Source organism: Hemibagrus wyckioides, linkage group LG06 (assembly GCF_019097595.1).
Source record: "Hemibagrus wyckioides isolate EC202008001 linkage group LG06, SWU_Hwy_1.0, whole genome shotgun sequence".
NCBI lineage: Eukaryota > Metazoa > Chordata > Actinopteri > Siluriformes > Bagridae > Hemibagrus > Hemibagrus wyckioides.
The window spans coordinates 39,415,561-39,443,240 of record NC_080715.1 but is presented as its reverse complement, the minus strand read 5'-3'; the positions used below and the strand labels follow the sequence as shown (position 1 = coordinate 39,443,240).

Below are 27,680 nucleotides of genomic sequence, written 5' to 3'. Positions count from 1 at the left end.
AACAGCCCCTGTCTGTTCGAACCCGGGATTCAAACCCAAGGATTCTTGCTGTGAGGCAACAGTGCTAACCACTAAGTCACTGTGCTGCCCGCTAAAAGTACATTATGTAATTTATTATTCTTTTATTTATTTCTTTATTTATATATTTATTTATTTCTATTGTAAAAGGCTAAAAACACTTGTTTGTTGGTTTGTTTCTTTAAATCTTCATTGATTTTTCTGATGTTGTGTTATACTCATTAGTCTACTACTCTGTAAGTCATAAATGAAATTTAATGAAATATCCTGATCCTTCCTGTTTGTAAGGCTCTTAGGAGGTTTTCTGCTTTCAGATAGTCTTTCAGAGTTATGGGCTTCATGCCAGTTCCGTTTCATCAGAAGCTCAGAGCGCGCCTGCTGGTTCAGTTTCATTTCCTTACTGGCTTGTGACTGTAGCGAACAACATACCAAGGCTGCTTGCTATTATTTCTTGTCACCGAATAATAAACCCTATGGCTTCCATCGCATCTTCCCTGACCGCTGAAAACGAGGAGAAGCTGCAGAATTTTTTCTCCAGATATGTTCGTTTTCATCTTCTGTACAAGAGCAGTCATCATGGAGCTGATTTCGATCAACTCCTAAACAGGTTTGACCATCATGGCAAGTATGTGCTCATGGTTTTTCTAAGGTCAGGGTCGGTCAGAGGCGCGTTCGTGAGTAAAAGTCTGATGGATGAAATGAAATACTCAGATGTTGAAGCATTTGTCTTTAAAATAGAAGGTAAATATGGCGATCGATTTCCATACAGCCCCACAGCTATCACTGTTAGTGTAGATTCAGATTCTATTTCTTTCGGAAAAGGATTAAACCTTAAATTGGTTAATGACACCTGGTACGAGAGCTTCTCCACAGATGTGATTTATGGCAGAAGAAAGCTAGAAGATGATAATGTTTACTGCACAGATGTGGAGCTTCACCGTGTCCAAGGTAAGTTCTAGCACAGATGTCTATGAACTATGAACCATCAAATGTTGACTGATGCTTATGAGGATATCTTTTGTTTCTTTCTTAGATGTAGATGATATTTTACCCAACCCTTGGAGAGAGATGGTCTGGTATAAAGAGTAAGTCAGTCTCTCTCTCTCTCTCTCTCTCTCTCTCTCTCTGATCATATACCAGCTACCAATCAAGGCTAATGTGCTTTCTCTAAACTCACAGTCACCCAAGATGTAAATATTTCTTTCAGAAACAGTCATTATGGTTGATTGTATATTACAATATTTAATGCAAATGCAATACAAGAAGTCGTCTAACTTCAGGCTTCTACCGGTCAGCACCTTATCTGATTTGAATAAAGTGAAACATTTACACAGAAAAAAAATAAAACTGCAGTTTGAAAAAGGGTGTGTAAACTTTTTTAGTTAGATAGACCGATCATTTTTATTAATTAACTACTGAAATGTTTGAAAGCAGCGTTTTGTATTTATCCAACTTCAAATTCATTTTACACACATTCATTTGTGCCAATTATTCACAGTTAATAAATCGTAAATTATGTCCATAACTATGGATCTATGAGACCAAACGATGACCGTCACCACAGTCTCACTCTGAATGACGCCATTCTTCCGCCTATCCTCGAGACCTAATAACAACAATGTCAGGTGACTGACCTTAGGGGTCGGCTGTTATATAACATCCGGGTGGACCAACTACTTCCTCCTGTTTGGAACACCTCAGCTCGTCCAGAGTGACAAGAGATGGTGACGGTCATCGTTTGGTCACATAGATCCATAGTTATGGACATAACTTAGGATCTATTTTGACCTCACTCAGACCATCTCATTCTGGATGACTAATACCATCAGAGTCACAAGGGACCAGTATCATTTCCCTTCTCTGGTAACTTAACAGTGGATAAGACAGCAGACCCCAAAGAATTTGGATTCGTAACATTAATCCTATAAAACCTTGTAAACATGCACAGGGTGCTCCAAGAGGCCGCGGCACATATGTGCACATACACATATGTGTAAGAGGTGGCCATACTCCTGGTAGAGTGGGCAACTAGATCACCAGGAATAGGAAGATCTTGACTGGAATATGCTTGTGAAATTGTATCCACTCTCCAGTGAGATAAATGTTGCTTAGCACAGGCTTGCCTGCACACTTCTTGTCAAAACATACAAATAGTTGTGTATGTGACTGTTGCAATGGACGAGTACGCTTAATGTATGTACGCAGTACTCTGACAGGACATAAAGAAGAGCTATCCAACCCAGTACCTGACCAAAGGGGGGCATCATGCCCAATCACCTGATTTATTGTATCAGGCCTAAGAACCTTGGGTAGGAATGACGGATTTGGCCAAAGATAAACCCCTGCATTTTTCGCCTTCCATCTCAGACAGTCTTTGCTGACTGATAAAGAGTGCAATTCACTAACCCTCTTGGCTGAACATATTGCAGGGATTAAGACAGTTTTCCATGTCAGGGACTTTAGATCGGCCTGATCCACAGGTTCAAAAGATGTTTTGACCAATGAACACAAAACAATAGTAAGATCCCAAGCGGGTGACCTCATAATCTTCCCTGGGCATAAGCTTCAGGCTTCAGATGCTAAATTTGTCCCTCTGCCTGAGACGGGAGATCGACTCTCCTTGGACCAAGTGTACAAGTGCTGTGAACCAGAGCTTCTTCGGCCATCTTGGGGCCACAAGCAAGACTTTGTGATGTCCCAGTGCTACCCTCCTGAGCACCAAGGGAATCAAAGGTAGAGGAGGAAAAACATACAACAATCCGAGGGCCGAGGGAAATCACAGTCACTGCCGCTGCAATTGTACCCAGCAACTGCTGGAACTGAATTAGCTTCATCCTCCTGTTTAGATAAAATGATTGAGCCAGACTGGACAATTTTTTCACCCTCTGATGGGATAAAGAGGCCATCATTAGTTGGGAGCCCAGTGAAATCCCCACAAACACTGTCTGTTCTCGAAAGTTTGGATTGCTCTTGTACCAGTTTACTTTGAAATCAAGAGCCTGGACATGTTGAATTACTATTCCTGTGTCCTTCATGACATGCGTGTGGGTGCACAGATTAACCAGGTATGCTAGAATGTTTATTCCATTCCCGCACCTGAAAAGGATGAAGGGCTGTTGAAACCACCCTGGTGAAGACCCTTGGGGAAAATGAGAGGCCAAATGGTAGGACCCTCAACTGGTAAACCCAATCCTGAAAGGTAAAGTGAAGAAACAGGTGATGATCTGGACAGATGAGCACATGGAAAATGCGTCCTTTAGGTCTATGGAAGTGAACCATTCACCTGACTCTATGGATTCTAGAATTTGTGTTGTTGTCAGCATTTTGAAAGGCAACACCTTTATGAATCAGTTCAGCTGCCACAAGTCCAGGATGGGTCCACCATCCGTCTTTGGTACCAGGAAATATTTTGAATAGAATTCAGTGGGCTGTTCACTGGTGCTTACCTGAACAATTCCCTCTTTCTGTAATAGAGCTGTAATCTTGTTGGCTAAAATTTGTGCCTGGAAAGGGTCCTTGACTATGGTCATATGAACTCCTGCAAAAGTAGGATGGCACCACTGGAACTGGAATTTCTCCCAACTGTCCAGGTATACCTGGGAGTATATCCCATCAACTCCAAGACCATTATGCAGGGCCTCCCTGGGGCTTGGAACCCCTGGGAGTACGCTTCCTCAGAGATCCTTCCCTAGATGGAGGTTGATCAGTTTGGGGAGCTTGGTAAGATAGTCTGGTTCCCCTCTCATGGGACTGATAACCCTTAGTCAGTCTCTTGTCATACCCTCAAGGTTCCAAACAGTGAAAGTGTGAGGGCTGAAAGGGCTGAGCACCTCTATGGCCATATCTAGTGGGTCCAACATGACCAAATGTTTGCTGGACAGATTCTCTTCTGTGTCTTTGCTTGTTCAGCAGTATCCAACAGGGACTGAGAGTCAGGGTGAAAAACTCTACCAGGAACCACTGGCATATTGGTTAATTCCTTCCTAATAGTTTCAGGCAAGGATGTCTAAGATAACCAAATCTGCCTATGGACTTAGATCGTTGAAGACATAGATGTGCCAATATCCCTGGTAAGCTGTAAATGTGTGATGAGTGCTGCATCAAGAAATTCATAGCATTGTGATCTTCTGAGCCGATCACCTTCCTCAAAGCAGCCAAGACTATCACCAGAGCATTTCCTGATCAGGCTGCCCGAGTAGCTGCATTATATGCTTGGCACATTAGCCGATCTGTCTTCTGACACTCTCTACCAGGGCACCTAAGATTGTCTGTGACCCAATCAGGTCCCAAAGTGGTTAATGCTGCAATCTCTCTCTCCACTGAAGGCATGTTACCTATACCACTCCCAGGGGCATAATTTATCCTGGTAATTCACCTACACCCTGCATTAAACTGTGATGCCGCATTTAGATTATTCCAGGCATGCAACGTCTTTCCTATTACCAGTTGAGTGCCAGGCTCTCTGCACCCTTTCCTGTAACGTTAACCCTACTGCTGCTGCACAGGGATGCTCAATATCATCAAGTAAATGCTGCATACCCAAACAGGATGGGTATTCTCTATGTCCATCTCGTGGGTGCATCTCAGCCTGATAAAATCGACATTTGGAGTCACTCATGTCAACAAACCAGAATGAACTGTAATGAGACACAGTACATCAATCTGTTCTAGAAAGCTGCATGACTACTCAGCATAAATGAAAAGTACCCCACCTCATAAATACTCAAACCATGATGAATCACTGTTAATTAATTAATTCTCAGCGTCTGCAAACAGCGCTCTCCAATCACCGTATATTACTACCACCTGAGGTTGACGTATAAACCATTCAACATAAGCTTCTTGGTTTTTATTGAAAAGAAACAAATAACAAAATCATTCACATGTAGTTCGTGACGAATCACCACTTGTTAATAATCATACGAATGAACTTTTCGAAAATCAAAAACTATGTAAACAGAGAATATTTGAATATCTGTCACTCTACGTGCGTATGCGCAGTAATCGGGATGAAAATATCACGTCCACTGTGAACAGTAGACCCGAACACAAACACCTGTAAAAAAAGTAAACTAAAAAAAAGGGACACTCACCAACATGCGTTCCCATGTCGTATCCAAAATATCGAGGAGAAATCCAATACAATCCTCAGGGACTTAAAGCACCTGCATGGAAAATGGATTGGAACTGTAATCTCTCCTGAGTTTAGTTTCAAAAACAATCAACCGATCCGGTCTCAGATGAGGCGAGAAAGGTAAAGAGGAAGTAGTTGGTCCACCCGGATGTTATATAACAGCCGACCCCTAAGATCAGTTAACTGACATTGTTGTTATTAGGTCTCAAGGATAGGTGGAAGAATGGTGTGATTCAGAATGAGGCCGTGGTGACAGTTTGAGTGAGGTCGAAATAGATCTAGATGTTCTACAACCATAATTAATTGACTGCACTGTTGTATAATTGTCACTGTCTCCTGTTTAGGACGAGGGAGAACCTGAGGAAGGATTTTGTCTCCTACAAGCTGGTGTTGGAGTCTCTACCTCGGGTAAAGGTTTTACTCTTGGGTCCAGTGGGTTCAGGAAAATCCAGCTTCATCAACTCTGTCAGATCCACCATATACAATCGGGTCATACATCTGCCCAACGTTGGCACAGCTGTGGAGGGGTTCACGCAGAAGGTCATATCTTCAGCAAGTGCTAAATGAAATGACATTTGACTTGATGCAAATTAATAACAAACTCTGTTTTTTCTCTTCCTGACTGTATTACACACCTTTTTTGTCCCACCCAGATGACAACCTATGATATTCGTGTAAACCAGCGAGGTTCGCCAAGTGTCCTGAGTCTCTGTGATGTGATGGCACTAGGAGATGACGACTCTACTGGTCTCTCTTATGCTGATGCTCTGGCTGTCATCAAAGGTCACGTTCCAGAAGGATACAAAGTACTGGACACATTCCTATTATTAAAACTCCTATTATTAAAACAACTGACCAGTCAGAAGCTTGGCCTCAACTTTGTGTCTGATTAAAACTTACCATATATGTTGTAATTTTTTTGGCTTCAGTTTCAGAAAGGTGTTACAGTCACTGATGCTGTAAGTGGCTACATTGAGAAACCCACCCTGAAAGAACAGATTCACGGTGTCCTCTTCGTGCTTGATGCCTCCAAAGTGACAACATACCCCAGCAGCCTGGAGTCCATGCTCAGGAAGCTGCACTCCACTATATCAGAACTGGGTAATTTATCCTCTGCTTTCAGTCTGAGCTATTTAGTTAAAGAAGAAATATTTAATGGCTCTTATATAATATTGTCCCTTTGGTAATCAGCTCAAAGAAGTTCAACTTTAAGGTCATACTGTCTAAAGTCTTATCCCATTCTGAACCAACCAAAAATCTTTTAATATGAATGCTGTAATTTAGACCAAACAGACAGACAAACAGACTGATGGTGGACAGATGGCCTGGACGGGCGGGTGCACAAATAGACAAACGGACAGATGGACAAACTGACTGACAGATAAACCGACAAACAGACAGACAGATGGGTGGACAGATGACCGGTTGGACAAACAAACAGTCTGACAGACAGACAGTGTGCAACATGCTTATAAAGTTGACCAGCCTACATAAAGTTTCTCATTGTCGTTCTCTTTCTATAGGTATCCCTCAGCTGGTTTTGCTCACTAACGTGGACCAGGTGTCTCTTGCGGTGCAGGAAGATGTGAAGGATGTCTATTCCAGTCGACCTGTGCAGGAAAAAGTACTAACTCACGCCTGCATTTAATTTAATTACCGAATTTCACATAGGCTTATATGCACTATGTTAATGAAAATAAATGTGCATTTCCACATGTTGATCACAGTTACTCCTTTTCGTAATATCTTGAGCATTTTTACATCTTTAATCCTGTAAAAAAGATTCAGCAGCATATAATAAACAAAACTTTAATTCTGTACCCAGATGCAGAAAGCAGCCACGTTGGTTGGACTGCCACTGTCCTATGTTCTGCCGGTGAAGAACTACGTGTCCAGACTGACGGTTGACTGCAACACTGACATCCTGCTCCTGAGTGCGGTTATGAGCATCCTACAGGCTGTGAACGACTCACTCGAGGACCAATACGATTTTCCTGTTCCTTTAACACGTGATGATGATGATGTCTAGTCTTTTACACAATTCTAGATCACACCCCGCCATTTATGCTTTAAGGTTAAATATCAGCTAATAGAAATCTTACAGTAGCACTGGTCTTGTTCAAAAAAATCTACAATATTGAGATTGTTAATAATAACATATATAGAGTTATTATAGAATGTAGAGTTTTTGATTACTTATTACTGATTATTACTTATTACTTGATAACTTATGGCTTTGCATTTATTCTGTTACAACCAATTCACTTTCCATTTGACTCCTTGTTACTTCTTTAATCCTTACTGTTGAATGTCATGCGCAGGAGTGCATCAGTGTCTCTCTGTTGCTAGTTTGGTTCAAGCTACATTTTTAGTATTTTACAATTTTTTAATGGATTTTGCTGACCTGAGGAGGATGATAAAACAATTGGACATGACATTCAGGAGTCCTGATCCATTTCTTTCAGCTTGGGGTCTCATTTGTTAAATCATGAACAGAACAAGTACTAAATTTTGTGAGCAAGAGTTTGTCTAGATTTTATTTTAGCATATGATTTTCTGTTATTCTAACAATTATTTTTCAATTTACACTGTCACGCTCGCTATGAAATGCTTCAGGCTTTTTTAAAAGCAAAACATGGAATAAATATGTAACTATTACAGCTTCTTTTTTTGTGGCTGGTTTGTATAGCAATGAAAAGTGAATACAAATCACATCAAGAAATGATTTTTTTTTATTTTCAAGGGCCAAGAAACCAGTGTTAATTTTGATTTAGTCAAAATTAGATTTTTAGTCTTTTGACTAAAATGTACTTTAGTTTCAGTCACAATCTAGTCATCTTATTTAGTTTACTTATTGGACTAAAATATAAAATAGAAGGTAGGAAACCATTTAAAAAGCGAAGAGAAAGAGAAAGGAACCCCAGTTTGTCCTTGAACTTGCTCTTAAAAAAAAAGATGCATACTGAAAACATTTTCTTAAAATGCCGTTCAGAGAGCAAAGTCGGGTTCAGACCAAGTTTAAAATAAATATGATAAAATAAAAAAAAACTTTTTATAATTTGTCCGAGAGAAAACACCTGTCTAACTTAGGGTACAGGGAGTAATGTCGAAAAGACCGGCGTCTATTTAGATGGCTTTGTCGCCATCTAGTGGCCTGAGAAACAAATTACATATCAGTTTATTGTAATAATAATAATAATAATAATAATAATAATAATAATAATAATAATAATAATAATAATAATAACAGTTTGTTATAACAAAAGTAATAACAGGCAGGAACTAGATTGTATATTACAATATTTAATGCTAATGCGGTTGGGTTTTTTTTTTTTTTTTTTTTCACATGATGGTCCAAGAAACCAGTGTTAATTTTGATTTAGTGAAAAAAATTATTTTTAGTCTTTTGACTAAAATGTAATTTAGTTTTAGTCACTGTAGCGAAATAAATCTAAAAAAATAAATTTATCAGCAGAAAAACCCTAAAAATACAGGCAACTAACATCAGGGTGAAGAAATCTCTTGGCTGTTGGATGGAAAATTACGCAATAAAGCACATCAGTGTCCCACCTTTTCCTGTTTTTGTCTTTATGTCTGCTGTGACGCAAAAAAGCTCCTCCATTATCTTTATGATGCAGCCATCTTGTAGCTGAAAGACCTGCTTATATATTCTATCCTGACTTTTAGATAAAGATGCAAAAGCAAGGTAAAATAAAACATATAACTTACTTTGAATGAAGGCACCACTTCTTTTATTTCGGTTCATACTTATTTTGTTCTTTTTTTTTAGGCAACATACTCAGACCTGTGATGAGCTAGCGATCTGTGGATAAACCGCTGGGCGAGTTTCATTGTGTAACCCGGTTTTCTCTCAGTGTGAAAGCAGGTGGTATGCAAAAATTACTAATAAGACTCGTGTTTTGTTTCAGGGATGAGTAATAACCTGTGGTCGCGGCAAGGTTTATTTTTCTAGCAGCAGTTCAAGAAACCTCTGTCGAAGGCTTAAATCATGCTAATGCATTAGCCTTTGATGCTAGCAGGCACAAAGTATACACTTTATTTGTAAATATTAATAATAAAGTCTAATTAGTTCATCACTGTAGGCCTATGTGGGCCTCAGTGACTGAAGTCTATTGTTTTGTCTACACCTTTAACAGACTATGGCTTTAAGATGCACTCTCAATCACATTAAAGTAACAAATTTCCTTTTATGACATGTGCACCTAGGCTAGGTGTCCTGTTACCACCTTCCTGTGCCCACAAAGCAGTGTGCCAGCGGTGAGAAGCTGACCAGATTGCTTTAAATGGAAACTCGAAGGTAAAGTAAAGTTTATAAAAAGATTTAGCTCTGAAAACCTTTCTGTTGAATCCAATACAGTTTGACAGACACCTTTTATAAAACCACAGTCAAGGCAAGGCAAGTCTCAACACACTAGGCTGATAACTACTGTATAGTGTTGCTTTTTAAGTGTTATGTTTAAAATATAAATTACCTGATTATTTTTAGTTCTTGCTTTACTATCAGGTTTCTGGAGGTGTGGAGGCTGATGAATGAAAACCAGTCCACCTACATGAAAGCCGGTGCTTTGTTTTTCTCATACCGTCTTATGAGAGCTCATGTTATCGATTCATTTTTGGCTGCCTTTCACATCACAGCTAAAATATTTCCAAATGTTGAAGATCTTTTTTATTTGGATGAGTTATTCCGACAACTTATGGCTTTAATAAATCGCAAAAATTATAGTCAGGCTAAATTTCTTAGTGCACAGCAGCTGAAACATGTCAAATTTGATCACAAGTTAAAAGTAATTGACTTTTATGGCACTGTCTATGACCATTTCCCTCTCTTTGATAAACTTGTATGTGCTGAAATGATTTACAACGAAACAAATGAGAGTGCTATCTATGAAGAAATATTCAGGTGAGTAACCTCAATGCAATATTTACTGTCATTGTAAGTAAATAGATATAACATGTGATGCAGAGAATTCATTTTCTAGCATATTTTAAAATGTAGTTCATATGTATGAAGCAAGATATTGTGTTATGTCCATTCTCTGTGTAATTCAGTGTTTGTCTTGGCAGCCAGTTTAAATCATTTGGTTACGTGAAGGCTTTGGGAGATGCAGCAGATCCAGCACTTATACTGGGGTACTGTTTGACTACTGAACCAGTGCTGTATATTAAAGATAAGAAGAAAAGGTAAGTCTAGATATGTGTCAAAGCTGAAGTTTAAACCTTAAGATTATTTCTTTATACCTGTGATGCTCTGCGTTTCTTGAAAACTTCATTTTATCTTTCTTTTAGAATTTTTCAGCTGCAGTTTTTGCTGCTCGGCAAAGAAGAGCACATGACCATGTGTTTCAGATTCTCCATGAACAACTGGAAGCTCTATGACAACGATCAAGCAAAACCTTCTTTCCAGGATTTCAACTTAAAAGATCTTAGATATTCTGAGATTTGCCTGGCTGGATACGTCAACCTAACCCAAGCGCAGACATATAAATTTGGTATAAGTTTTAACACTTTTTGCTGTTGTTTATTTTACCATTCTTAGTCACCGAAGGTAGTTTGAATAACTTCAAGAGCTTCTTGAGCACATAAATGCTGAAATCTGACCACAAAGTCATAAAGTGATGTATGATGCAGCATTTACAATTAATTCTGAGCTCAAACAAGCATCATTACTTTCTCTTTTCTCAGCTTGTATACTTCTCATACTACATAGAGATAACAAATATGGCTGATCCTCCAAAGCTGGAAGCTGGAGGCCTTTATTTCAAATAATATATCATATATCAATTCATGAAATTCTCACAGCATGTATGTGCAAGAGAAACTAACCAGGTGATTCCCCCTGCAACTGCTGGTTAACCCTGTTTCACATTTACATAACGAATACTTTCCTCTATATTTCTATATCCTCTAATGACTTTAGTGACACCCTTTTGTTTGTTTCTCTCTGCAGGCATTGCTGAGACTCGAGAAGGAGCAGGAGCAATGCCTTTCTATTCAGGTACAAACAGTTCTCCGTTGGATCCAGATCTGCTCACTTACCCTGTAGCTATTCCCGAGACTGGACAAGGATTGGGACCAAGGCCTTTCTATTCAAACTGGCCAGATATTCCCCCAATATCTGATCAGGAGCAGCCAGTGGAAGACCAGCCAGTAGAAGACTAGCTCTGAATCTATTTAAATATATACAAAAATGTATATTTTTAATCAAATCCCATTATTCTCAGTAACCTACAATTTGGCAGCATTTTTTTTTTAAGGTTATGTTATTTTAGTTTGTTATTTTCTTAGTTTCCATCGGTTAGGTGGGAAGGACCCCAGGTCCGATCTCCAATCTGGAGAGCCTGGACCTTCCTTTTTTTTTTATTGATTTTCTCATTTGCTGCCAAGTTCAATTGTATAATTGAATTTATTCATTTATTCTGTTTTTCATTAAATATGTACTAAGGAGGTCTATGGCATTATTTCATTTAATATTACTATATTATTATATATAAAATATAACATTATATATATATATATATATATATATATATATATATATATATATATATATATATATACTATATTGCCAAAAGTATTCGCTCACCCATCCAAATAATCAGAATCAGGTGTTCCAATCACTTCCATGGCCACAGGTGTATAAAATCAAGCACCTAGGCATGCAGACTGTTTTTACAAACATTTGTGAAAGAATGGGTCGCTCTCAGGAGCTCAGTGAATTCCAGTGTGGAACTGTGATAGGATGCCACCTGTGCAACAAATCCAGTCGTGAAATTTCCTCGCTCCTAAATATTCCACAGTCAACTGTCTATAACTGTATTATAAGAACGTGGAAGTGTTTGGGAACGACAGCAACTCAGCCACGAAGTGGTAGGCCACGTAAACTGACGGAGCGGGGTCAGCGGATGCTGAGGCGCATAGTGCGAAGAGGTCGCCAACTTTCTGCAGAGTCAATCGCTACAGACCTCCAAACTTCATGTGGCCTTCAGATTAGCTCAAGAACAGTGCGCAGAGAGCTTCATGGAATGGGTTTCCATGGCCGAGCAGCTGCATCCAAGCCATACATCACCAAGTGCAATGCAAAGCGTCGGATGCAGTGGTGTAAAGCACGCCGCCACTGGACTCTAGAGCAGTGGAGACGCGTTCTCTGGAGTGACGAATCTCACTTCTCCATCTAGCAATCTGATGGACGAGTCTGGGTTTGGCGGTTGCCAGGAGAACGGTACTTGTCTGACTGCATTGTGCCAAGTGTAAAGTTTGGTGGAGGGGGGATTATGGTGTGGGGTTGTTTTTCAGGAGCTGGGCTTGGCCCCTTAGTTCCAGTGAAAGGAACTCTGAATGCTTCAGCATACCAAGACATTTTGGACAATTCCATGCTCCCAACTTTGTGGGAACAGTTTGGAGCTGGCCCCTTCCTCTTCCAACATGACTGTGCACCAGTGCACAAAGCAAGGTCCATAAAGACATGGATGACAGAGTCTGGTGTGGATGAACTTGACTGGCCTGCACAGAGTCCTGACCTCAACCCGATAGAACACCTTTGAGATGAATTAGAGCGGAGACTGAGAGCCAGGCCTTCTCGTCCAACATCAGTGTGTGACCTCACAAATGCGCTTCTGGAAGAATGGTCAAAAATTCCCATAAACACACCCCTAAACCTTGTGGACAGCCTTCCCAGAAGAGTTGAAGCTGTTATAGCTGCAAAGGGTGGACCGACGTCATACTGAACCCTATGGATTAGGAATGGGATGTCACTTAAGTTCATATGCGAGTCAAGGCAGGTGAGCGAATACTTTTGGCAATATAGTGTATATATATATATATATATATATATATATATATATATATTTAGAGTTAAAGGAGTCCATAAGTGTAAAATATTTGAGACAAATTTTGTTAAGGCTTCTTTTTTATATACTTGTACTTAAACCTGAACTCCCTTGTCTTATGTTTAAAATACTAAATGTTCCAAAAGACTCCTTTGATGATCACTGAATCACTTCCAGTAATGCTGTTTCATAAGGTAAACAACTACTGAATGTACAGAATGCAGTGTTTACTGAAAACCCTATACGAAGTTATAGCCTCTTTAACTTCTTTCAAACAACACGACACAAAACATAACTTCTTACAAAAAAAGTCTAACATTTAGTCTACATCATTAACAGACTATGGCTTTATCATACACTTTCTATCATACACCACAACAGTAAGATTAAAGTAACAGGGTTTTCTTTTTGTTGCCTCACTGACTGTATATGTTCACTGAAGTCACATGACCTACTATGTCAACATTGTTTCGTCACCTGGAGGATGTCACTCGGCAGCAGACTTCCTTGTTGGCGCGGAGCTTAAAACTGATTTGAAATGGAAAGATTCTTTCAAAGGTAATGCTTACAATAAATACAATAAGATCTTGCTTTGAAAACTCATAGGGCTAATTCAATTCATAGAAACTTTTATAGGCAATTAAGGTAGTACTTATTCTAGAACTGCCATTACTAGGCTAGTCACAACATGGTAGCATCTTAGAAAAGGCAGAGAGTGTGTTGTAGCATGTGGAATTCAGTATGCTGTCTCATGAATGAATGTGAAAATGTGTACTAAATATAAGAAGTTGTAGTTGAGCAATGAGCTGTAATGACATTTCAGTTCTCTTTTTAAGTTATGTGTACACACAAACGCGGTGAAAAGACGAGCTGAAATAGGGGAAGACCGGAAGCTGAATCGCAACAAGCTAGAAAATAAAGCAACCTTTACGTTCTAGTAATTACAGAACAAATGCACTTGAATGAGTCAACATGATGGAGATTTAGTGAATGATGGTGATTTAATCACGTCGGTTTTTGGTCACAGCAGACGATGTTGTGTTACTAATCCATTTCATACTACAATTTTTGACAACATTGAAGTCTCTTCAGCAAAGCTAGGATGCTAGTTAGCACACATTTTCTATTCATGATTTAATGCTAGGACACTAAGCTTAATAATTGCAGTTCATTCTTCTGTATTAACTGTTCTGCATCTCTCTGGTTTTCATGGTCTTTTTTTTCTAGACTTAAATTCCTGATTGAAGACACCTCTGATTTCATCAAGGAGTGTGCTCCATCTGAGTTCCACCCATTTATCAACACCTGCGTCCTAGACTCTCTCCTAGCTGCCTTCCATACAGCTTATATCGTCTTTCCAAATATAGCAGAGCTTTTACACAGAAATGACTTTTTCAGAGAAGTTATTTCTTTGTTAAACCAAAAAATGTATATAGAGGCTCGGATTCTCTGTGTAAGTGAGTTGAATCATGAAAAAAGTGACCTTTTTGGCAACGTTAAAGATTATTTTCCACTGATTGATAAACTGGTGTGGCCAAAAAGCTCTCCAAACGATTGTGAAATAATCAGGTAAGGTATAATCACTTGTATCACTTGTATGTTTAAGGAGCAAGATTTATATACTTATTTATATGTGATGCGTGTCTTGGCAGGAAACTTAATTGTTTTGGAAATGTATTTATTCTGGGCGACCCGTCTGATCCACCATTAATTCTGATTCATCGTCACGTTCCCAATGTTCCGAGTATTGCACTGCCACCCCACTTTGATGATGTAGAGAAGAAAAGGTAATTGTACAAATACATGACAAATCATTTTACATAGCAAAACATAGAAGAAGCTACATAGAAGTTTGAAAGTCAGTTTTTTTCCTTTATCCCTGTCATGTCCCTTAAACAGTATATTTATCTTTCTTCTAGGATTTTTGCCAGTTTCTTTTTACTGATTGGGAAAGATAAGCACATGACTATGTGCTTCCAGTCCTCCGAAAGCACGTGGCATTTATATGACAATGATCCAAAAAAGCCTTCATTTCAACCTTTTGACCCTGACGATTTTAAAAACTACATGATTTGTTTGGTGGGATACGTCAACATAACCCAATTAGAAGAATATAAAGGTAAGAGATGTATTTTACTCTCTGTTTGGGTGTGGGGTGTATTTTAATTCTCTTAACCACCAAGGGTAGTTCTCTGCCATGTGCATGCTGAGACCCTCGAACAACGTCATGAAAAATACGACTATCGTTCCCTTTCTCCTCACGTTATTTTCTTGTTAGAGCTATTGTTAACAGCTACAGCTAATCTGTTCTCCAAAAATATTTAAGTTCATTTTTCATAGAATTATATATAAGGGGTACATCATATATAATGTATCATGATCATTCAGATTGGGGTGAGGCAAAGGAATGCCCTCTTAATCCCTTATAAACTTAAAAACTCGAGTTATAATCCCTAACATGGAAGACTTTAAACACTATCAAGCTCAGTTTATTTGCACTGGTTGGGTCGCTGACTCTTGGGAGACTTCAGAGACCCAGGGTTTCTGCCAAAGGTCAAATTTTTTAATTTTGTAAACCAATAAATTCCATGAAGGTGAACCTGTAGAATGTTCCCATTTGTGTCCAGTTCACACCTCACTGTACTATTTAGACCTGTTGAGACCAAAGAGCAACCCTATAAATTGCTCATCTCATTGTGCAAAGAAGCAAGTGGCTCCATTGTCTAAACAGAGACTACTAGGTGGTGGACACTGGACCACTGGGTGGTGAACATCATCACCATGACCTATAGGTGTACTGAACATAGAGGTCTTCACCATGAAATGCCATTAGACACTGTAGAAGGAAGTTCTACAAGGCTAGCGTTGCCTCATCCAGACATCTGAATGTGCTGGTCATCTTCTTTCATTCATCTTTCTCCAGTCCAGTATCACCTGGTATCCAGGTGTTTCTCCTCACACCTGGTGGTAAGGATGGGTGTACAGAGTAATCACCTATACCTGTGAATCTCCTATATTTCTCAATGTCCAGTGAGTTCTTTTGCCTTTTCTCTGTAGGTATTCCCGAGACTGGAGAAGGAGCAGGTTTATCAAATCAGCATGTTTGTCCATCTCAACACTTCTACCAACAACAGTCGGTGGCAGACGTAGAAATGGAAGATCTAAGCTACTCTGTATCTATTCCTGAGACCGGGGAAGGAGTGGGACCAAGGCTGTTCAATCAAAGCCGTCAAGATGTTTACCCGAATTTCAGCAACCAGAGTCAGCTAGTGGAAGATGTAGAAATGCTATCCTGCAGCAGCTCTGATTCAGATTAACCCGTTTGATAACACTTTTTAATGTCACTCCACGATGTGTTGAAATTTTACTGAAAAATTTACTTATTTTCATAAATCTAATCTAAATCTAATCTACTTTAATCATTAAATCAAAAGATCATTATTAATTCCTAAATGTAGTTAAGCCAAATCAAATCTAATCCATAATCCAGAGGTCATTTTCATTATAATCTTTACTTACTTTGATTTACATATATTAATATCACTGATCTTAATCTGTGTTTAAGCAATATCATTATGGTAATAGGGTATTGTAAGTTTGCAAATGAGTCAAAACAATCATGAGACAAATAAGCAATAGGAGAAGTAAGGATGTCGGTATAAATAGAGGGGATTTTTGTACAGGGGGTGCACTTGACCACATCAGGCCTGTGCTGTGTATTTGATTACCATTTTGGTGTAATTTTTGTAAAGGATTGTCTTGATAACAATAAAACTGGTTGCTTCTTCTCAACCAAGCCTGAAGAAATTTCTATTTTATTTGTATAGATTCAGTGAAGTTTGTAAGTGTTTAGCAGTAATAGGTAATTGGAGAAGACTTCACAACCACCCTGTAGTGTGTCCATTCAGAGGGGGACTGAGTTTCAACAGATGTAGAAATATCTATGATCACAAGCATAACTAATACTAATCTCTTTCTCTTTTTTGTTGATTTACACAGGTTACACAAGCTTTTAGTTTTTTGATGGCATCTTCTCTTTGAATGTGACTTCTGTTTAATTCTTCTGCTATAGGGGATGGCTCTACATGGACAGCCTGGAGACCCATGGAGATCCTTTCGCTTTACTGCTGTTGTAGCGGCCGGTTTTGCGCTCAGGTCCCTGGGACTGCTATGGATAGTACCACTTGGATCCTATGGCTTTACTGCTGTTATATAAATCTATAATGAATTCAGAAATTATTGATTTATAAACCCCAAATGAGGATGGGTTCCCTTTTGAGTCTGGTTCCTCTCAAGGTTTCTTCCTCATATCATCTCAGGGAGTTTTTCCTTGCCACTGTCGCTGCCGGCTTGCTCAATAGGGATAGATTTCGAGATTAATTTAATTGTAAAACGCTTCATAATTTACTTCACTTGTACTGTTCATATATTTTAATTCAATAAACCTTTGCTATACTCATCGCCTCCTTGATTTGTTTTATGAACCACAATATATATATATGCATATATATATACATGAGGCCACGCTCATGAAGTCTGTTTCTGATTGTTTGGTTAGAGACATTCACACCAGTGGCTTTCTTGAGGTCAAAGGAGCAGATCCTGGTCCTACTGATGGGTTAAGGACCTTCTAGAGCCCTGTCCAGCTCTCCTAGAGTAACTTCCTATCTCCTGGAATCTCCTCCATGCTCTTGAGACTGTGCTGAGTGACACAGCAAACCTTCTGGCAATGGTACTTATTGATGTGCCATCCTGGAAGAGTCGGACTGCCTGTGCAACCTCTGTAGGGTCCACGTATCACCTCATGCTACCAGTAGTGACAATAACCCTAGCCAAATGTAAAACTAGTAAAAAATGCTCAGAAAAGATTAGTAGGGAAAGATGAGTCCTGTTTTGGGGGTCATCTCCTTGTTGCCAAAGTGCACCTGTTGTTAATTTCATTAACACCAAAGCAGCTGAAACTGATTAACTGACCAGATCAATATCCCAGCAGTTTAATTGACTTGATGCTATACCCCGATTAAAGTGTGAAACATGAACGTTTCAATGTTTGAATTAAATTGTGGGAAAACATCAATGCTAACTTGATATTTAGGCACCTGTATATGTCATAAATAATTTCATAAGCCACTAAAATTCAATTGTCTGAGCACTTAACAATAGACAGTGCAAAGCAGCTTTACAGAAATATAACAATCTAAATGAAAAAGATTTGATATTTAAGGCGAAAGTGCCGAGGAAAAACATAGGAAGCGTATACCAAGTCTCTTTGTTCATAACAGCTTGAAGCTAGAAGCTTGACGTTAAGTCTACACATTAAGATTTCGAAATGCCTGCAACAGCTCTGATTCTATTTAGGAAGAAATTCTGCATTTTCAAAAAAAAAAAAAGTTTATCTGACCAATTGGATTAATTGAGTTTAATTCAAACCTTGATAAGTAAAAAAAAAACAACAACAACAAAAAACACAGCAATTAATAACATTAAGTTATACATAATGTATTCTGTCAGTGAAAAGTCCAGCAAGAAAAATCTCCATGGTTCTAATAAAATCACCAGATTATATTAATACACCTTTATTAATGTGTATTTAATGTAAAGGAGACCATGACTGCAAAATATTCAAGAATCACTTTGTTAAGGCCTCTTGTTTATATTCTTGAAGTTAAACCTTATGTTTGCTGGCAATAAAAATACTAAATGTTCCAAAAGACTACTTTGTTGATCACTGAATCACTTCCAGTCTCATAATGTAAACAACTACTGAATGTACTGAATGTACAAAATGCAGTGTTTACTGAGTGTTTACTGTGTTTACTGATCCTATACAAAGTTATAGCCTTTTTAACTTCTTTCAAACAACACAGTCAAAGCGAGATTAAATATAAATTAAGAGTGTAACAGAGCAAGATTAAACACTTACTATTTAAGATGTAAACAGGTCTTGGCAGAGCTACCTTCAAACGGCTACAGACACAAGTTACAACCTTCAATATGCCCTGTCCACAATTCACACATTAAGGGAGACTGAATCCACTCTGGATTAATCACATGAGAGAACTAATAAACATAGGCCAACACTATAGGTTTAACAAGCTATACAATATAACACAGTTCAAATCACACAACTCTACAACCAATTTAAACAGTACACGAAAGCCTATACAAAAAAAAACCTTACCTGATGAGAATAGATTCAACATGAAGAGCTAAAGCACACCTACATTGTTCTCGTTGTCCATTGACTCCTTTTTCTTTTTCTCTGAGAAAAATGTGGGGAAAGAGTGGGATCAAGGCCCTTCAATTAAAGGTGTCCAGATGTTTACCCAAATTTCAGCAACCAGAAACAGCCAGTGGAAGACATAGAAATGCCATCCTGCAGCAGCTCTGATTCGGATGAAGATGTTTGGTAGCACTTTTATTAATGTACATATGTAATGTACATACACACACACACACAACATATATATATATATATATATATATATATATATATATATATATATATATATATATATATATATATATATATATATATATAGCTTAACGTTAATGATTGCAGTTCAAAAATAATAATACAAAAATACAGCATGGAACAATATAACTAACTATTAGAAAGGATCTTTATATCATAGCATCTGCTTACCACTTCACTTTAAACACATCATTAAAAACAAAAAAAAAGAAAAATAATATCCTGAATGCAATGTTCAGTGGAAAACCCATACAACGATACAGCCTCTTTAATTGCTGAAGTCTATTGTTTAGTCTACACCTTTAACAGATTACAGCTATATGACGCACTCTCAAACACATTGAAGTTCCTTTTATGGTGTGTCCACCAAGGCTACGTGTCCTATTACCACCTTTATGTGCCCACGAAACAGTGTGCCAGCGGTGAAGAGCTGAACAGATTTTAAAATTGCTTGAAATGGAAACTCAAAGGTAAAGTTTACAATAAGATTTAGCTCTGAAAACCTTTCTGTCGAACACAATACAGTTTGACAGACGTCTATTATTAAGCCGCAATCAAGGCAAGGCAAGTCTCAACATGCTAGCTTAATAATTAGCTGGTACAGGTAGAAAGTGGCAAAACTATTTAATTTAATTGTTTTATTTAAAAGAAAAACAAGACCCGATGTATACAAATGCCATATAAATAAACAAAGAAAGAAACAAAAGGAAAACTCTAACTTGGATGTAATTCAGTTCAAATAATGTTTTTTCCGACTCATTATCTGTTAAGAAAGTTCTAGAAATGACATAAACGTGTTTGGTTAGGGTTAGTAAGCATAATTTGTGAAGCGTGCTCTAGATTGCTAGTTAGTATGCTAGTTAACCACCATACTGTAGACTGGTTTATTGATTTATAGTGCTGCTTTTTAAATGTTATGTTAAAAATATAAATTACCTGATTATTTTTAGTTCTCACTTTACTTTCAGGCTGGCGGTGTGGAGGCTGATGATTGAAAACAAGTCCACCTTCATGAAAGACGGTTCTTTGTTTTTCTCATACCGTCTTACAAGGACGTGTGTTATCGACTCACATTTGGCTGCCTTTCACATCACAGCTAAACTATTTCCAAATGTTGAAGATCTATTTAAATCGGATGAGTTATTCCGACAACTCATGGTTTTCATAAATCGCAAAAGTTATAGTCAGGCCAAATTTCTTAGTGCACAGCAGCTGAAACATGTCAAATTTGATTACAATTTAAAAGTGGACTTTTATGGCACTGTCTATGACCATTTCCCTCTCTTTGATAAACTTGTATGTGCTGAAATGATTTACAACGAAACAAACCCAAATGAGAGTGCTATCCACGAAGAAATATTCAGGTGAGTAACTTCAATGCAATATTTACTGTCATTGTAAGTAAATAGATATAACATGTGATGCAGAGAATTCATTTTCTAGCATATTTTAAAATGTAGTTCATATGTATGAAGCAAGATATTGTGTTATGTCCATTCTCTGTGTAATTCAGTGTTTGTCTTGGCAGCCAGTTTAAATCATTTGGTTACGTGAAGGCTTTGGGAGATGCAGCAGCTCCAGCACTTATACTGGGGTACTGTTTGACTACTGAACCAATGCTGTATATTAAAGATAAGAAGAAAAGGTAAGTCTAGATATGTGTCAAAGCTGAAGTTTAAACCTTAAGATTATTTCTTTATACCTGTGATGCTCTGCGTTTCTTGAAAACTTCATTTTATCTTTCTTTTAGAATTTTTCAGCTGCAGTTTTTGCTGCTAGGCAAAGAAGAGCACATGACCATGTGTTTCAGATTCTCCATGAACAACTGGAAGCTCTATGACAATGATCAAGCAAAACCTTCTTTCCAGGATTTCAACTTAAAAGATCTTAGATATTCTGAGATTTGCCTGGCTGGATACGTCAACCTAACCCAAGCGCAGACATATAAATTTGGTATAAGTTTTAACACTTTTTGCTGTTGTTTATTTTACCGTTCTTAGTCACCGAAGGTAGTTTGAATAACTTCAAGAGCTTCTTGAGCACATACATGCTGAAATCTGACCACAAAGTCATAACGTGATGTATGATGCAGCATTTACAATTCGTTCTGAGATCAAACAAGCATCGTTACTTTCTCTCTTCTTTTTTTTGTATACTTCTTGTACTACATAGAGATAGCTGATCCTTCAAAGCTGGAGGCTTGAGGCCTTTATTTTAAATAATATATCATACATCATTCCATGAAATTCACACAGCATGTATGTGCAAGAGAAACTAACCAGGTGATTCCCCCTGCCACTGCTTTTTAACCCTGTTTCACATTTACATAACGGATACTTTCCTCTATATTTCTATATCCTCTAATGACTTTAGTGACACCCTTTTGTTTGTTTCTCTCTGCAGGCATTGCTGAGACTGGAGAAGGAGCAGGAGCAATGCCTTTCTATTCAGGTACAAACAGTCCTCCGTTGGATCCAGAACTGCTCAATTACTCTGTTGCTATTCCCGAGACTGGACAAGGATTGGGACCAAGGCCTTTCTATTCAAACTGGCCAGATATTTCCCCAATATCCCCAGTGGAAGACCAGCCAGTAGAAGACTAGCTCTGAATCTATTTAAATAGATTTAAACAAATAAAATAAATTTTTAATCAAACCATATTATTAGCAGTAACCTACAATTTGGCAGCATTTTTTTTTTTTAACGTTTTGTTATTTTAGTTTGTTATTTTCTTAGTTTCCATCGGTTAGGTGGGAAGGACCCCAGGTCCGATCTCCAATCTGGAGAGCCTGGACCTTCCCTTTTTATTGATTTTCTCAATTGCTGCCTAGTTCGGTTGTGCATTTGATTTGTTTTACTTGATCAATCATGGACTCAATTGCAATTTTACAAACCATGTATATGTAATAAATAATATCATGAGTATGATATCATTTTCAATATCATGGGTATAATATCAATATAAATCTCATGAGTATAATGTCAATATCAATATCGTGAGAATAATGTCAATATCAATATTGTGAGAATAATGTCAATATCAATATTGTGAGAATAATGTCAATATCAATATTGTGAAAATAATATCAACTTTATTTGCATAGTGCTTAGATTATATAAAGATTATATAAATACACTTCTAATAATGTGACATTAGATAATTTAATGTAATTATTCATTAAATATGTACTGAGGGGGTCTATGGCATTATTTTATTTAATATTACTATATATAAATTTTTATTTTACAGTGAAAGGAGTCCATGAGTGCAAAATATTTGAGAAAAATGTTAAGGTTTCTTTATTATATACTTGTATATCTTAGATTGTCTTAGGTTTGCTGTCAATAAAAATACTAAATGTTCCAAAAGACTACTTTGTTGATCACTGAATCACTTCCAGTAATGCTGTTTCATAATGTAAACAACTACTGAATATACAGAATGCAGTGTTTACTGAAAAACTTAAGTTATACCCTCTTTAACTTCTTTCAAACAACACAACACAACACAAAACAAATCTTCCTTCCTAAAGTCTAAAATTTAGTCTACATCTTTAATAGACTATGGCTTTATCGTACAGTTCTTATCATACATCACATCAGTAAGATTAAAGTAACACTGGTATTTTATTTGACTCACCTACATGTTCTTTGAGGTCACATGATCTCCTCCGTGGCTATCGACTTTTTGTCAACAGAAAGAAGTTGATCGGTGGAGTACTTCCTTGTTTGCATTTAAAACTGAAAAATGGAAAGATTTTTTCAAAGGTAAAGATTACAGTAAATACAATTAGATGTTACTCTGAAAACCCTTAGGGCTAATACAGTTCATAGAGACTTTTACAGGCAATTAAGACTTCTTATAGAACTGCAATTACTCGGCTAGTCTCAACATGTTAGGCAGAGGGTGTGTTGTAGCATGTGGAATTCAGTATGCTGTCTCATGAATAAATGTGAAAATGTGTACTAAATATAAGAAGTTGTAGTTGAGCAATGAGCTGTAATGACATTTCAGTTCTCTTTTTAAGTTATGTGTACACACAAACGCGGTGAAAAGACGAGCTGAAATAGGGGAAGACCGGAAGCTAAATCTCAACAAGCTAGAAAATAAAGCAACCTTTACGTTCTAGTAATTACAGAACAAAAGCACTTGAATGAGTCAACATGATGGAGATTTAGTGAATGATGGTGATTTAATCACGTCGGTTTTTGGTCACAGCAGACGATGTTGTGTTACTAATCCATTTCATACTGCAATTTTTAGACAACACTGAAGTCTCTTCAGCAAAGCTAGGATGCTAGTTAGCACACATTTTCTCTTATTCATGATTTAATGCTAGGACACTAAGCTTAATAATTGCAGTTCATTCTTCTGTATTAACTGTTCTGCATCTCTCTGGTTTTCATGGTCTTTTTTTTCTAGACTTAAATTCCTGATTGAAGACACCTCTGATTTCATCAAGGAGTGTGCTCCGTCTGAGTTCCACCCATTTATCAACACCTGCGTCCTAGACTCTCTCCTAGCTGCCTTCCATACAGCTTATATTGTCTTTCCAAATATAGCAGAGCTTTTACACAGAAATGACTTTTTCAGAGAAGTTATTTCTTTGTTAAACCAAAAAATGTATATAGAGGCTCGGATTCTCTGTGTAAGTGAGTTGAATCATGAAAAAAGTGACCTTTTTGGCAACGTTAAAGATTATTTTCCACTGATTGATAAACTGGTGTGGCCAAAAAGCTCTCCAAACGATTGTGAAATAATCAGGTAAGGTATAATCACTTGTATCACTTGTATGTTTAAGGAGCAAGATTTATATACTTATTTATATGTGATGCGTGTCTTGGCAGGAAACTTAATTGTTTTGGAAATGTATTTATTCTGGGCGACCCGTCTGATCCACCATTAATTCTGATTCATCGTGACGTTCCCAGTGTTCCGAGTATTGCACTGCCACCCCACTTTGATGATGTAGAGAAGAAAAGGTAATTGTACAAATACATGACAAATCATTTTACATAGCAAAACATAGAAGAAGCTACATAGAAGTTTGAAAGTCAGTTTTTTCCTTTATCCCTGTCATGTCCCTTAAACAGTATATTTATCTTTCTTCTAGGATTTTTGCCAGTTTCTTTTTACTGATTGGGAAAGATAAGCACATGACTATGTGCTTCCAGTCCTCCGAAAGCACGTGGCATTTATATGACAATGATCCAAAAAAGCCTTCATTTCAACCTTTTGACCCTGACGATTTTAAAAACTACATGATTTGTTTGGTGGGATACGTCAACATAACCCAATTAGAAGAATATAAAGGTAAGAGATGTATTTTACTCTCTGTTTGGGTGTGGGGTGTATTTTAATTCTCTTAACCACCAAGGGTAGTTCTCTGCCATGTGCATGCTGAGACCCCCGAACAACGTCATGAAAAATACAACTATCGTTCCCTTTCTCCTCACGTTATTTTCTTGTTAGAACTATTGTTAACAGCTACAGCTAATCTGTTCTCCAAAAATATTTAAGTTCATTTTTCATAGAATTATATATAAGGGGTACATCATATATAATGTATCATGATCATTCAGATTGGGGTGAGGCAAAGGAATGCCCTCTTAATCCCTTATAAACTTAAAAACTCGAGTTATAATCCCTAACATGGAAGACTTTAAACACTATCAAGCTCAGTTTATTTGCACTGGTTGGGTCGCTGACTCTTGGGAGACTTCAGAGACCCAGGGTTTCTGCCAAAGGTCAAATTTTTTAATTTTGTAAACCAATAAATTCCATGAAGGTGAACCTGTAGAATGTTCCCATTTGTGTCCAGTTCACACCTCACTGTACTATTTAGACCTGTTGAGACCAAAGAGCAACCCTATAAATTGCTCATCTCATTGTGCAAAGAAGCAAGTGGCTCCACTGTCTAAACAGAGACTACTAGGTGGTGGACACTGGACCACTGGGTGGTGAACATCATCACCATGACCTATAGGTGTACTGAACATAGAGGTCTTCACCATGAAATGCCATTAGACACTGTAGAAGGAAGTTCTACAAGGCTAGCGTTGCCTCATCCAGACATCTGAATGTGCTGGTCATCTTCTTTCATTCATCTTTCTCCAGTCCAGTATCACCTGGTATCCAGGTGTTTCTCCTCACACCTGGTGGTAAGGATGGGTGTACAGAGTAATCACCTATACCTGTGAATCTCCTATATTTCTCAATGTCCAGTGAGTTCTTTTGCCTTTTCTCTGTAGGTATTCCCGAGACTGGAGAAGGAGCAGGTTTATCAAATCAGCATGTTTGTCCATCTCAACACTTCTACCAACAACAGTCGGTGGCAGACGTAGAAATGGAAGATCTAAGCTACTCTGTATCTATTCCTGAGACCGGGGAAGGAGTGGGACCAAGGCTGTTCAATCAAAGCCGTCAAGATGTTTACCCGAATTTCAGCAACCAGAGTCAGCTAGTGGAAGACGTAGAAATGCTATCCTGCAGCAGCTCTGATTCAGATTAACCCGTTTGATAACACTTTTTAATGTCACTCCACGATGTGTTGAAATTTTACTGAAAAATTTACTTATTTTCATAAATCTAATCTAAATCTAATCTACTTTAATCATTAAATCAAAAGATCATTATTAATTCCTAAATGTAGTTAAGCCAAATCAAATCTAATCCATAATCCAGAGGTCATTTTCATTATAATCTTTACTTACTTTGATTTACATATATTAATATCACTGATCTTAATCTGTGTTTAAGCAATATCATTATGGTAATAGGGTATTGTAAGTTTGCAAATGAGTCAAAACAATCATGAGACAAATAAGCAATAGGAGAAGTAAGGATGTCGGTATAAATAGAGGGGATTTTTGTACAGGGGGTGCACTTGACCACATCAGGCCTGTGCTGTGCATTTGATTACCATTTTGGTATTATTTTTGTAAAGGATTGTCTTGATAACAATAAAACTGGTTGCTTCTTCTTATCCAAGCCTGAAGAAATTTCTATTTTATTTGTATAGATTTAGTGAAGTTTGTATTTTAATTCAATAAACATTGCAACCTTCGCTATACTCATCGCATCCTTGATTTGTTTTTGTCCAGAAGACACTCATTAACACCCTCCATAAGGATGGTAACTCACAGAAGATCATTGCTTAAAGGGCTGACTGTTTATAGAGTGCTGTATCAAAGCATATTTATGGAAAGTTGGTAGGAAAAGGTGCACAAGCAACAGGGATGACCATAGCCTTGAAAAGATTGTCAAGCAAAGCTGATTCAAGAACGTAGGGGAGCTTCACAAGGAGTGAATTGATGCTGGTATCAGTGCATTGAGAGCCCACCACACACAGACGTGTCCAGGAAATGGGATCCAATTGTCCATTCCTAGTGTCAAGCCACTCCTGAACTACAGACAATGTCAGAAGCATCTTACCTGGGCTAAGAAGAAGAAAAAAAGAGCATTATTTAGTGGTCCAAAGTCCTTTTTTCAGATGAAAGATTTTGCATTTCACTTGGAAATCAAGGTCCCAGAGTCTGGAGAAAGAGAGGGGAGGCACAGAATTCAAGCTGCTTGAAGTCCATTGTGAAGTGTCCACAGTCAGTGATGATTTGGGGTGCCATGTCATTTGCTGGTGTTTGTCCACTGTGTTTTATTAAGTCCAAAGTTAATGCAGCCATCTACCAAGAGATTTTAGCTGATTTCCTTTTCCAGCAGTACTTGGCCCCTGACCACACTGCCAAAACAGCTCTGAACTGGTTTGCTGGCCATGGTATTACTGTACTCTTCTGGACAGTCAACTCACCTGACCTGAACCATATAGAAAATCTATGGGGTATTGTCAAGAGGAAGATGAGAGACAGTAGACCCCACAATACAAATGAGCTGAAGGCCGCTATCAAAGCAACCTGGGCTTCCATTACAATGCAGGCTGATCACCTCTATGCCACGTTACATTGACACAGTAATTTCTGCAAAAGGAGCACCAACCAAATATTAAATGCATAAACGAACATACTTTTCTCAGAGTTAAAGACTATACTGTATAATAAGATAATCTTTGATTATCTTATGACATATTCTGACATATTTTGAGATACTGGATTTTTGATTTTCATGAGCTGTGAACCATAATTATCTAAATTAAAAGAAAAAAGGTTTGAAATATTTCAGTTCATGTGAAATAAATCTAAAATACACTGCTTA

The 27,680-nt window shown here is 37.8% G+C and overlaps 4 protein-coding genes across 7 annotated transcripts; all 4 read left to right on the top strand.

Moving 5' to 3' along the window:
* The first annotated feature begins 410 nt into the window (after positions 1-410).
* On the top strand, positions 411-7,788 carry LOC131354785 (interferon-induced protein 44-like). Its single transcript, XM_058392813.1, has 7 exons — positions 411-966; positions 1,052-1,103; positions 5,497-5,692; positions 5,806-5,958; positions 6,082-6,253; positions 6,676-6,776; positions 6,978-7,788. The coding sequence occupies exons 1-7, from the start codon at positions 492-494 to the stop codon at positions 7,179-7,181; spliced, it is 1,353 nt and encodes a 450-aa protein (XP_058248796.1). The 5' UTR covers positions 411-491; the 3' UTR covers positions 7,182-7,788.
* Positions 7,789-8,736: 948 nt separating this feature from the next.
* Positions 8,737-11,617, top strand: LOC131354788 (uncharacterized). 2 transcript variants are annotated; one of them, XM_058392819.1, is made up of 7 exons: positions 8,737-8,858; positions 8,943-9,038; positions 9,380-9,470; positions 9,678-10,073; positions 10,238-10,354; positions 10,460-10,662; positions 11,121-11,617. In XM_058392819.1, exons 3-7 carry the CDS (start codon positions 9,457-9,459, stop codon positions 11,330-11,332), a joined length of 942 nt encoding a protein of 313 aa, XP_058248802.1. In that variant the 5' UTR covers positions 8,737-8,858; positions 8,943-9,038; positions 9,380-9,456; the 3' UTR covers positions 11,333-11,617. The 2 variants fall into 2 exon arrangements, with proteins under 2 accessions (XP_058248802.1, XP_058248803.1); XM_058392820.1 differs by having other exon boundaries at positions 8,943-9,041.
* A 1,497-nt stretch (positions 11,618-13,114) lies between these two features.
* LOC131354787 (uncharacterized) lies at positions 13,115-26,461 on the top strand. 3 transcript variants are annotated; one of them, XM_058392818.1, is made up of 5 exons: positions 13,115-13,557; positions 23,898-24,239; positions 24,323-24,457; positions 24,589-24,788; positions 25,727-26,461. In XM_058392818.1, exons 1-5 carry the CDS (start codon positions 13,538-13,540, stop codon positions 25,984-25,986), a joined length of 957 nt encoding a protein of 318 aa, XP_058248801.1. In that variant the 5' UTR covers positions 13,115-13,537; the 3' UTR covers positions 25,987-26,461. The 3 variants fall into 3 exon arrangements, with proteins under 3 accessions (XP_058248801.1, XP_058248798.1, XP_058248799.1); XM_058392815.1 differs by lacking the exons at positions 23,898-24,239; positions 24,323-24,457; positions 24,589-24,788; positions 25,727-26,461 and adding exons at positions 14,227-14,568; positions 14,652-14,786; positions 14,919-15,118; positions 16,057-17,451 and having other exon boundaries at positions 13,412-13,557; XM_058392816.1 differs by lacking the exon at positions 13,115-13,557 and adding an exon at positions 23,097-23,242 and having other exon boundaries at positions 25,727-26,460.
* Positions 19,792-22,474, top strand: LOC131354789 (uncharacterized). Its single transcript, XM_058392821.1, has 5 exons — positions 19,792-19,944; positions 20,443-20,838; positions 21,003-21,119; positions 21,225-21,427; positions 21,878-22,474. The coding sequence occupies exons 1-5, from the start codon at positions 19,931-19,933 to the stop codon at positions 22,075-22,077; spliced, it is 930 nt and encodes a 309-aa protein (XP_058248804.1). The 5' UTR covers positions 19,792-19,930; the 3' UTR covers positions 22,078-22,474.
* Positions 26,462-27,680: the final 1,219 nt, after the last annotated feature.